Here is a 12,235-nt window from a genome sequence, read left to right on the forward strand (position 1 = left end):
AGAGACCTACATTTACATTTACTAATGTTATGATCTATCACATAAATATTTCATACGTGATCTTGCCTTGGAGGATTTGATAAAGATTGATCTATATATGTCACAATCTTGTAACTCTCGTAACTTTATATATATATATTTATTTTTGGATATATATTGTTTGGTTTGAATCGTGTTATAACTTATAAGTGTACGTTATATAATAAACTGCAACAATATAATAATAAGTTACCTCCCTGATTCCTCTTCTAAAATTTTCTAAAAACACAAGGGGTAATTACATTTCTTAAAATTCTCTCCTCTATAAAAATGAAGAGAGTTTACATATATAAGCTTTTTCCCTAAAGTTAATTTAATTATCTGTCATTAATTATTCAAAACCCCCTCCTTTAAAAAATAGAGAGTTTAATTACATATATAGGCTAAAATTTTTAAATCATAAATATATAAATTAGATACTTTTCACACTACTTCGGTCAATTCTTTCAAGACTTGTCTATCTTCCCGTACCCCAAAAGACCCATTTGCTTCAGCATCAGAACTCGCATGAACGCCATATAACAAATACACGAGCACGATCAAACAGGAAAAGACCCCAAAACGGGCGTAAGAGGGTGCGTCCAACGAACCAAGCAAAAATATGTTCAAAAAAATCGACACGCACGGGGTCCACGGCATGAACGGGACTCCCCATAACTCGGGTTTCCACGCCTGAGGGACCATGCAATGAAATATCAACACCATGGCTATAGCCACCACTGCGATGGCGCCAAGCATGAAAGCTTTAGGCTTGCCTTCTGGCACAAGTTTCCAAATGAGGGTGAAGACGAGCGAGGTTATGGAGAATAGTGCGAGGAAGGAAAGTGTGGTCCATGGTTTGGTGGGTTGGAGAGGGACGTAACGTCTGAAGATGAGAGCGTTTGCTACCATGTAAAAGACGAATAGTGTTCCAATAGATACAAGGTTTAGGAGGACGTTTAGGTCGGTGAAAAGCGCAAGAATCGCCGTGAAAATGCCTGAAAAGAATAAACAATACGAACATTAATAAGATTTGTCATATTCTCTCTGTAACTGTAGATGATACGACCGAGGGAAAAGTCCAAATTTGAAATGAATGGTGGAGGGAGGGATTTGTTCCTTTGTCTTGTCATTTTGTCAAGGTAGATACGGAGAGGACAAAAGAAGTGAGAAACGTTAATGCTATTGATGGATATAGCAAATGTGAGTTAGTGGTTGCTAAAATTAGTAAGGATAACGTTGAAAGATGATGACCCTTTGATAATGATCCATTTTGCGACAAATTCATGTGAATAAATTTACGAGAAAACCAAGGGCTTGCTACAAAGAGTATGCATATAAATATGACTCTAGTTAATTTTATACACATTACTTGTTTTCCAATCTGCCAATAAGTAAATTAAGTTCCATTATTTCTTCAAGATGGATATAGCTCTAATTTCTAGACTGGTACCTAATTAAATTTGTCACACGAGACTGACGAGAGTTGCATAGCTCAGCAAGATTTTTCGAGAACTACCGAAAAGTTGGAGTTGTGAAAATATCAGCCGACTACTATAGGCTAGCATAGTAGTATATCTTCACAAAATTTATTTATTGAAAATGATTGATTATTTAGTCGTCCAATGGATGACTAATTATCCAACTATCGTAAGCGATTTCCTTTTTTTTAAAAGGTGGAATATGTATTTTTAACACTAAGGGAACACAAAAAGAACAAAGAGACCCACAAAATCCATCACAATCAAGACCGCAGAAAAATATTGAATCTTTGAACCAAAAAAAAAAAGAAATAAACCCCAAAAAACTAAACTTTCCAGAGAGGAAAAAAGAAACCAGTGGTGAAGACGACATCTTAGCTAGCAATCGGGACTCAGATGCTCTCTCTCTGACTCTGTCTTAAAAACACCATAAATAAAAACTTACAATAAACCGTGTCCCTACGTTGAGATATATAACGTACAAATTAAAATCCCTTGTCACGATCGAAATCGATACCGGAAGTTTTTTTTTTTTTTTTAAATGGTTGGGTTTGCGTCCAAAAGTTTTTGATCTTAAAAAATATAAACTGAAGAAATAGACACGTATTAGATAATGTAATCACGTGGTTCGTGTGATCTTGAGAAAACGTTAAAAGTTCAAATCAATAAAAAGAAAAGATCATGGAAACAAATCGAAACAGTTCTAATTTGGGGTCCCCTGCCCTTTTTAACCTAACTGGCCTTGCCTCTTTATTTCTTTTCTTTCTAACTACAACACTACACATATCATTGGGTTTGGACTTTGGACAGTAATAAAATAAACGTTTTTTTTTTGGGTGAATGAATAAATCATGAATGAATGAAAAAGACAAAAGAAACGTACCAAGAAAAATGGAGGCGTTGACTGGCGTAGATGTTTTGGGATGAATCTTAGAGAAGCAAAAGGGGACCACTCTGGACCGTCCGATGACGCACATGTATCGAGCCTGACCTAACATTGCCACCAAAAGTGATGTTAATATCCCAAAGCTTGCTCCTATCCCCACCACTTTCGTCACCCATTCCCAGCCGTTCGATCCTTTGAACGCCGCTGAAAACGGCGCCTCCGGATCTATCTGCACACACACACATCCCCCGCCGTTTTTCAGCTTTACACTCACACTACGTGCCGTCTTCATTTAAATAAATTAAAAAACAATTTAAAAAGTACGGACCAGATCGTATGGGAGAAGCATTGACATTGACACAGCCATGAGACAGTAGAGCACTGTGACGATCGCCACGGAGCCAGAGACACCCACGGGTATGTCTTTCACCGGATTCTCTACCTCTTCCGCCATGGTTGAAACGGCGTCGTATCCTATGTAGCTCAAGTATACCATGGCGGCTCCGTTGAAAACACCCGCCGCACCGAACGGAAAAAACCCCGAAGGATGCTCTGGATTCGCCGGTACGGATAAATTCTTCGAATCTCCTTTCAGAAATCCCATCACGATCACGAAGAGTACGAATGCGATGTGAAATGCAGTCATGATCATGTTCACCTTCGAGCTCTCTCTTGTGCCGCAACAGATGATGACGGTGATTGCGATGACTACGACAACTGCCACCGGATCGATCTCGTTGAATCCTTTCGGTAGACCGGTGACGAAGAATCTCCACTTGGAAGTTGAGATCCCGAAAGCTGATCCTAAATAAGCCGTGAAGCTCCTCGAAACGGCGGCGTTTGAGAAAACGTAGTCTAGTATTAGATTCGCTCCGGTGAAAAATGCAGGAAACTCACCTGAAACGGGGGGGAATGTAACAGAATCAGTTACGAATTTGAAATTTGAATTTTTTCAGAAATCGTAACAGATTGATCGGAGGAGGAGGAGTGTGGTGTGATTTTGGCGGGAGAGGGAGAGACTAACCGAATGTGACACGGACGTAGCTGAAGGCGCCGCCGGCGACGGGGAGATGAACGGCGAATTCAGTGTAACAGAAAGCGGAGAGGAGAGCGCAGAGTCCGGCGATGGCGTAAGAGACGACGATCGAAGGACCGGCGTAGATGCGACTGGCACGTCCGGTGGTTACAAATACACCGGCGCCGACCATTCCGCCGATTCCGAGTCCAATGAGATCATACCACCGGAGAGTACGGCGCATCTGCTCGTCGGACGCGGCACGTACGCGGCTCATCTCGTCGGAAGACGTCGAGACGGAAATCACACGGCGGGATAAGCGAGAAGGCGTCTCGGAAAGAGAGTTGAGGTAGACGCGGAGACTGGAGAAAGAAGAGTGACCGCCGCCATCGCCATTGTTGTCGCTGCTTTGCACCTCCATATTTTGTTTTCCACCGGCCAGATTCGGGTCGGGTCGGATTGTGGAGGAGGAGGACTGAGAAATTTATGTGAATTTGACAAGAGTTTGGTTTTTATAATAGAGATTAGGAAAAGTGAAAAAAGAGAAGAATAGAAGGACAAAGACGTAATTATATTCACATTAATCACATAAGCATCATCAGCTTAAAAAGCTTACTACTTGTATGTACAAAAAGATGCTTTTCATCTCTTTGGTCCAATTAGATTTAATTTTTATATACTAGTAATTATGCTAAGGCTTTAATTGATTCATATACAAAGTACAATTTAGTAAACTAGTTTAGTAGTATATAGTATGGTTTTCACATCTAGCTAAGCTTGTAAACCCTTTTTGTTGACCACATAACCACTAAAAATGGTAGGTTAATAAAGGCAATTAGACTGGGCTGGACTGAAATTGATGTTTTTGTATCTGTAGACTACAATTGAATGAATTTATAAATTTTGCGGTCAATACTAAATGAGGGGATTAGAGCTAATTTAAATACCGTAATAATAATTGTAGACAGCTGACGATTGGTTGTTTTGAAACGTAACGACTCTCTGCTTCAGAGAAGCCTCTTCTTTTGGTTAGTTCCCGAGGTTACGAAACCGTCACGGACGTTAAAAAGAGAGAAACTAAATAAACGATGTTTCGAAAACTTCCGTATGTTCTAAGACACGGTAACGACGTTATCTCTAACGGCTATGTGGGGTTTAAAGATTCACACGTGTGGCAAAGAAGGTGACACGTGGGACGTTGTTTTGTTTTCAATGGATAAGCACACGGGTTTTAAAGAGAAACGTGACCCGAATTTGAGGATATGAGTTTTTTTTTTTTTAATATATATTTTCGAACAAATTTTAATTTTTAGTTAGCATATAGTATATGCATAGTGGGTTTTAATCTCTGTGATGAGGGGCAATGCAACATATGTTTGTAAGTTTGTAACTTTGTAACGATCTTGAGTTTTCTCCATACCGAAAGTGGCATCCGAAAACAATGACTCAACGCTTTTAGAGAAGATAATCTTTTTATCAAAAGACTCCAATATTTGATTATGCTAAACCAAATTTTGGATATATAATGTTCTCACGTGATGAATGGCAGAATTTAATCCAAAACTATGACTATGTTGGGTACGTCAATTTAATTATCAGATGTGATCTACGTATATTTTTTAAGTATCCGATATAACATCTATAATGGTGTATATATTTATAATTTATGATGTATAAGAATAATGAACATGCATGGTTATACTGACTGTACTCAATGTAAGTTTAATTTAAGTAAGACTTGTCTACTAGAGAATAGAGACTATCACAACTAAAACTAAATCAGGTGAGAATATGAATGATTAGTATATGGTGTGTCCAATTTCTACCGCTCCTAATCGCACCCATACCTGGATAGTATGAACACATTGCATTATTGATCTTTTCTTTCTTTATCGGACGCTCATTGCATTGAATTAACACACACTACCTTATCCAAACCAATAGTAGTATGAAATATCTACTTCAGTTATCACTCAAGAGAAGAGAACTCTCGGAAGCCCCATTTTGATTTCACAATAAATATAATCAGATGAGTGACACAAACGTTGACACATATTCGTATCAACCACACATACATATATATATATATAACTTAATTTCGATTAACAGATATTTATTAGGGTTTGTATGGTGACTCACCACCAATCACGTTTCCGCTTCTTGGTTTAATAAAAGAGTAGTGAAATTAATAATGAAATAAAAACAAAAAGATAATGTGGAGTGGTTTATACAGTGAGTGGGATGGTCAAATCTGATTTTAGATAAGATGCAAAATTCAGTTTTCCTCAATCCGACCACGTCTCACACGCCCTGTACCAGACCTGCCCATCTCTGTTTACCCTATAAATAAATAAAGAATAATATACAAATTTAAATGAACTGAAATGGGGTTTCAAATGTATAAGCTTTATACATTTATAATTTTCTCCTCTATATACTTGAAGTTGTATAAACTTATGTGGACGAAATACCAGAAATTCAAGATCAGTAACTTCTAATATATGAAAAAAAATGTATATATCCAAAAAGGTAGAACAGTTTCTTAGAAATGCCTTAATAAAATATGTTATAAAAAATGTTTATGAATGAGACTCCATAATTTAATGAATATAAGACAAATTATGTGAGCTAGGTTTAGTGTGGATCAGCCCACAACATAATTATGTATCCATGGATAAGTAGTTAGCTTACGAGACAATGTACAAGTCCTTTCAAAGAATCTATCTAAAAGCCCATTCTTTTTCAAACAAAATCTAAAACGCCCATTTCATCTGTTCATTAGAATTCTCTTCTCTTGATTTTTTTATTTGGGCAACTATAGCCCCTTCAAACTTGCAATAGTTATTCGAAAATTTACCTCACCAATGTAACTCTCTCCTCTACTTTCGAATTTATGTATATTTTTCCTACCTCCCCATGATTTTAATATTCTCCATTCGTTTGTTTTTCTGTATATATTATTTTCCAAATATGTTTTGAAGATAATATCAAAACTAAACAGACAAAAAAGCTTAAAATAGCAAGAACTTAGTAGTAGACTTTACTTGGAAGGCCACGTGACGGCTAGATAAGAGGCCATGTCATCTACACGCACCAGTCAGATGCCAGAAAGTATCCTTCGGAAACAATTGGCAGAAGACACGTGGCATATACTGGTGAGGAGGTCGGTCCAAGGCACCTTCGTCTCGACTCCGTAACGTATCCATCCACTATAAATTTGTGCATCCAATTAAATTAGTAAAAGTATGGTAAAACCACTTTATAAAGAAACAAGTAAACTACGTGTGAAGAAGAAACAAGTACAGCTAAAGTACTAAAATATTAGTTGAAGTTCCGTTGTTTTCTTTAGTTAATTTGTTGAAGGTCGTTGAGAATATATCTAGATTAAAAAAAGTACAAGGGAGATCTACGGATAAGATAAGACAAACTTGAGTGCTATATCTTCTTTCTACTGGAGTATCATATAATAATAATACGTATAAAATCAAACAGTTACAAACAAACAGTTGCTAATGTAGCAAGAAAATACTACTATCCGTTTTACAATCCATGCTAGTAAAATTAAATATAAACAGTCCAAACTTTATTTTCTCTAATTAAGTAAAAACTTGTTTAAACAAGGCATATGAAAGTGCTATGATTATTAATGATGGTCGTGACTCGTGAGTTTTAGGAGCTTTAAATGGTCACTGCTACACTTGGGATTAAAAACAGTTGAGAATTTGATTTTGACTTAACATTAATGATCCAACGGTCAAAACATTATAGTCAAACTTTGCGGTACAGAATTTCACAAGTCAAATGTTGGACTATCACAATTTTTTTGTTTTCCAATATTTGTTCATTACGAGAAGTAATTTTTGTCCCCAAAAATATCAAAACATGAAAAATAACCATTTACATAGGCACTGAAAACAATTAAAAGGGTTAAGTATGACTAAAAATTAGTATAAAGGAAAATCACATAGATAACCATAACTATTAAGAAAGTGAAGTGAGGGGTTGTAGTACAAAAATAGTGACAAGGAGACGTAGACACTAGACAGACAGTACTGTGTGATTGATTCGACGAGAATGTGAATCCTAAAAACAAGTCTTTCTAGATTGATTGCTTTTTTCGTATTTTTAGGCGGTTAGTTTTTTTTTATTCCCTTCAATATCTACGTGTTCCAATATTATTGGAAAATATAGTGGCATTTGCTTATTATAAAAAAAATGAAAAAAAAAGGAACTGTAACAAACTGGAAGCAAAAATTCAGTAAGTCAGGTCAGGTGTAACCCTAAAATTAAAAAAAGAAAAAAAAATTAAAAAGAGAAAAAAAAAAAGAAAAGAGAGAGACAAAGGAAGACATCCCAATTGCAGAAGAAACCGTGTTGAAGTTGGTCTCTGAGCTGCTTCTTCCTTCCTTATTTTTATTTTTTTACTTTTCCAGCTCTTCTTTTATAAAAATCCTTCACACACCAAAAAAAGAAAAGAACAGAATCCGTATAAATTCTCCAAACAGTTTCTTCCAACAAATTTCAGGTTTTTGTTTTTGTTGTAAAAAAATCATCAACAGAGCGGTTATAAATATGGCGTCGAGTCAGTGGACAAGGTCGGAGGATAAGATGTTTGAGCAAGCTTTGGTTCTTTTCCCTGAAGGATCTCCTAATCGGTGGGAGAGAATCGCTGATCAGCTTCACAAATCTGCTGGTGAAGTTAGGGAGCATTACGAGGCTTTGGTTCACGATGTCTTTGAGATTGATGCTGGTCGTGTTGATGTCCCTGATTACATGGATGACTCCGCCGCCGCCTCGGCTGGTTGGGATTCCGCTGGTCAGATCTCCTTCGGCTCTAAACATGCTGACAGTGAAAGGAAAAGAGGAACTCCTTGGACTGAGAACGAACACAAGTATGTCCTTTTTTTTTTTTTTTATCAATCAGTTTTTGAAAAATTAGGGTTTTGGTTGGTTGGTTAAGAGAATTTAGGAATTCAATTTTGCTAAATTTAGGTGATTGATTACATTATTTGAATCTTATGGTGCAGATTGTTTCTGATCGGATTGAAGAGATATGGTAAGGGAGATTGGAGAAGCATCTCGAGGAACGTTGTGGTTACGAGGACGCCGACGCAAGTCGCGAGTCACGCACAGAAGTATTTTCTGAGACAGAACTCGGTTAAGAAGGAGAGGAAAAGGTCGAGCATACACGACATCACGACGGTCGACACTAACTTGGCTATGCCTGGGTCTAACATGGACTGGACTGGACAGCACGGTAGTCCTGTTCAGGCACCGCAGCAGCAACAGATTATGTCTGAGTTTGGTCAGCAATTGACTACTCCTGGTCATTTTGAGGATTTCGGTTTTCGGATGTGAAGTTAAAGGGGAAAGAAGAAATTGTGATGGGGTTTAGTTTTAATAGGGGCTTTTACTCATTTTATGTGAATAGGAAAGAAGAAGAACATAGGATTGGGTATTTTCTTTATACAGATGATCATGATGATGATGGTGATGAAAGAATAAAAATTATGTATAGGAATGCTTTTTGTAAACAAAAATATGTTCGGTAACCATTTTGGTATTTTGAATCAATGCATATGGTTGTTTTCTTCAGTTATTATTTAAAACTTGATTTCCTTAGAACACACAAACAAACACACATCAGCAAGGTTGAAATCTCTGTACACAAGAGAAGAGAGGACAAAGGTCAAAAGGCATTATTATTTAAGTTTCGCTACCGCTTGCCTTATGACCAGATTCATGCATACTGCAAGTGATGAACTCATGGCTTGCTTCCCTCAGGTTTCTGCACAAGAGAGTGAAAGCAAACNGGGGGGGGGGGGGGGGGGGGTTTACTCATTTTATGTGAATAGGAAAGTAGAAGAAACATAGGATTGGGTATTTTCTTTATACAGATGATCATGATGATGAAAGAATAAAAATTATGTATAGGGGAAGCTTTTTGTAAACACAAATATGTTTGGTATTTTGAATCAATGCATATGGTTGTTTTCTTCAATTATTATTTAAAACTTGATTTCTTAGAACACACAAACAAACACACATCAGCAAGGTTGAGATCTCTGTACATGTACACAAGAGAGGACAAAGGTCAAAAGGCGTTATTATTTTTCACTACTGCTTGCCTTATGACCGGATTCTGCATACTGCAAGTGATGAACTCATGGTTTGCTTGCCTCAGGTTTCTGCACAAGAGAGTGAAAGCAAACAAATCAATGAACAGGTTCCTTTGCTATGTTCAGCTAGATTTTCGTTTATTGTGAAATTAAACCAAAAAATCAGGTCTAGAAATGCCCTTCTGACTACAAGACATGTCGTAAAACTGAAGACTTGAATTGAAAAGTACCGATGGTAGTTGATGGTATGATGAAAGTTTACCTTGTCTGCACTTCCTTTCTCATTAGCTGACTTCTGTTGCTCGAGTTTTTTCTTCCTCTCCAGTATCTCCTTCTCCATTTTCTACAACAAAAAAAAGGTCGGATTCTTAAAAAATTGAGTTTTGAACTAGAAGAGAAACAGCATCCAGCTATAGATGTAAGTCTATAACTGTAACTACAAGTGCAACCTCAAACCGAAAAGGAACAAATCAACCTATAGAGATTAGAGATTGCTATAAAAAAAAATGTCAACGAAGACATACAGTTCTTCCCCCTTTCTTCAACAAAGATTTTTCTATAGAAGCAAAAGCTATATAGATCACAGAGACAACACTAAGTTCCATTATATCCATCTGTATGAACTAATACGCATCCATCAACTATTTTAACCATTTGATCAAATAACGACGACTATACAATTCAGTAGAAAACAATTGGATCCAAGTGTATGATAAGAATAAGCTTCGGATCTCATCAGTCTTATCTCATTAACTTTATAATCAGTGCTCAACGCCCATTTCCCAATAAGTAACAGCGTATAGACAAACTCTGATAGCATCTATATACAGAGATCATGAGACGGAAAAGGTCGAAGGTCGAAGATGAAGAAGAACCTGGATGTACATGCTCTCTTTCGCGCGTTCCTCTTCACTGAGCACACGACCTTTATCGTCGCTGAAGCAACGAATCGCCGGTCCTCGAGTCGATTCCACCGAACGCGATGCTCCAATCTGACTCTCCCCCAAGGATCGAGCCAACCTTAGCTTTGTGATCGCAGAGCGAGCCGCCGACATTTTGCTAATCAGTGTGTAGATCTCTCGAAATCGTTACTTTTTTTTTTTTTTGGTAGAAATTGTCTCGTGAACGAGGCAGGTTCAGAGCAGCTCCAGGTTCAGCTTCGAGTCCGGGTCGGGTATACAAACCCGTTAGAACATTGTACCCGCGCGTAAGCCAAGAATAACTGAATAAGCAAAGGACTTATTATTTTGATTTAATGGCCCAGTAAGTTACGGCCCAATAAGTGAGCCTTCTCCAGGCTCATTTTCGAGATTCTTTTTTTTTCTAAGAAGTTTTTCCTTTTTTGGGTCAACGAACAACTTTTTTTTTATGTAACAATGTCACGCCAATAATTGCAATACCGCATCTGTTTTACATTAGAGACAAAATACTTAAAAAAAAAAGAAAAAAATCTTAAGCATGTTAAATTGATTTATAAAGATCTGCAAACAAGTCGGATTGGCTTGGAGGAGAAAAGAATACTACAATAAGAGAAAGATATTTGGTAGAAGTTTGAACGTCAGCAACCAAATTTATGCGTCTAAATTCGTCTCACTAACAGATTATTGTATAACAATTTGCAAGTTTTTAATTAATTAATTGTAGAAACCATAGAAGGAAAAATATAAAAATAAAAGCTTTTAGTAGATGTACAGGTGGAGCATCACGGTAGTGACGTCACACATCAGCAGATTCAGCACTCCATCATCTCTTTGTTAACACTAAACGCCAATTTTATCGCCATCTTTTATAGATTTCGGTGTTCTCTCTCTCTCTCTCTCTCTCTCTGACTTCGGAGGAGAAAGAAAGAAAAAGAAAAAAAAAGAAGAAAAAAAATTCTTGTTTCAAACTTCAATGGCGTTCTCGAGTTCTATCGTCTTCTCTGTAACTCATTCTTCTTCGTCGTTAGCTTCGCGTCCTTCTCCTGCGATCAGCAGCAAGCAGATTCCGTTTCCCGCTCAAATTGCTTCCCCAGATCTATCGCCTGCGTTGTTCGATGATCGTCGCAAGTTCGTCGGAGGTGTAATGTCTCTCTTGACGAAGAGGTTAGTTACTGCGTATTTTATATATATCGTTTCTCTCAGATCTTTCCGTTAAGTTTACTAGAGAGATTCGCTGTGTTCTTTGCTCACTCTGATAACTCGATTTTAGTAATCTTTGCTTGGTCTCTTAAGCTTGATTCTACTGAAATCGTTGCTCTGTATGTGCTCGAACGATTTGGTAAACGGAACTTACACTAGATTCTCGTTTCGAGTAGGTGAATCTTGAACTTTAAGAAATTAAGAAAGCTTAAGGTAGATTAAAATTCGATTAACAGATTAGAGTTCTTTACGGTATGCGATATATGTTTCTCTATGAACTGATTGCAAATTCTTGTTTGTATGATTTATCTGAGGTTGCTGATATATCTTTCCGTGCGTGGTTGTTTTGATATGCAGTATAAGAAACCGTGTATATGCTTCGATTAACAGCATTGATGCCACTACTCCATCTTATCCGGTCAGTAACTTTGTTTCAGTCTTTTTTTTTTTTTGTTTCATCGCTATTAAACTATTGATGTTTCTTGGATCTATACATCTGGCTACCAAGGACTTACATGTATACACACGCAGAAGCTCAGCAACTAAATGTGGAGAGTATACGGATATGTGTTGATGATATGTATACTATTTGATAT

The 12,235-nt window shown here is 37.2% G+C and overlaps 4 protein-coding genes across 5 annotated transcripts; 2 read left to right on the forward strand and 2 right to left on the reverse strand.

Annotated features, from left to right (window-relative positions):
• On the reverse strand, positions 252–3,884 carry LOC104708642 (cationic amino acid transporter 6, chloroplastic-like). Its single transcript, XM_010425237.2, has 4 exons — positions 3,410–3,884; positions 2,714–3,282; positions 2,383–2,614; positions 252–1,016 (listed from the first exon to the last, which is right to left on the reverse strand). Exons 1-4 carry the CDS (start codon positions 3,819–3,821, stop codon positions 463–465), a joined length of 1,767 nt encoding a protein of 588 aa, XP_010423539.1. The 5' UTR covers positions 3,822–3,884; the 3' UTR covers positions 252–462.
• LOC104708644 (transcription factor DIVARICATA-like) lies at positions 7,761–8,995 on the forward strand. Its single transcript, XM_010425238.2, has 2 exons — positions 7,761–8,292; positions 8,428–8,995. The coding sequence occupies exons 1-2, from the start codon at positions 7,973–7,975 to the stop codon at positions 8,756–8,758; spliced, it is 651 nt and encodes a 216-aa protein (XP_010423540.1). The 5' UTR covers positions 7,761–7,972; the 3' UTR covers positions 8,759–8,995.
• On the reverse strand, positions 8,981–10,701 carry LOC109126011. 2 transcript variants are annotated; one of them, XM_019228965.1, is made up of 3 exons: positions 10,395–10,701; positions 9,782–9,862; positions 8,981–9,188 (listed from the first exon to the last, which is right to left on the reverse strand). In XM_019228965.1, exons 1-3 carry the CDS (start codon positions 10,572–10,574, stop codon positions 9,165–9,167), a joined length of 285 nt encoding a protein of 94 aa, XP_019084510.1. In that variant the 5' UTR covers positions 10,575–10,701; the 3' UTR covers positions 8,981–9,164. The 2 variants fall into 2 exon arrangements, with proteins under 2 accessions (XP_019084510.1, XP_019084509.1); XM_019228964.1 differs by lacking the exon at positions 8,981–9,188 and adding an exon at positions 9,358–9,588 and having other exon boundaries at positions 10,395–10,699.
• On the forward strand, positions 11,267–12,229 carry LOC104708648 (ACT domain-containing protein ACR12-like). Its single transcript, XM_010425242.2, has 2 exons — positions 11,267–11,603; positions 11,997–12,229. Exons 1-2 carry the CDS (start codon positions 11,413–11,415, stop codon positions 12,211–12,213), a joined length of 408 nt encoding a protein of 135 aa, XP_010423544.1. The 5' UTR covers positions 11,267–11,412; the 3' UTR covers positions 12,214–12,229.

This window comes from Camelina sativa, chromosome 8 (genome assembly GCF_000633955.1).
Source record: "Camelina sativa cultivar DH55 chromosome 8, Cs, whole genome shotgun sequence".
NCBI classification, from domain to species: Eukaryota; Viridiplantae; Streptophyta; class Magnoliopsida; order Brassicales; family Brassicaceae; genus Camelina; species Camelina sativa.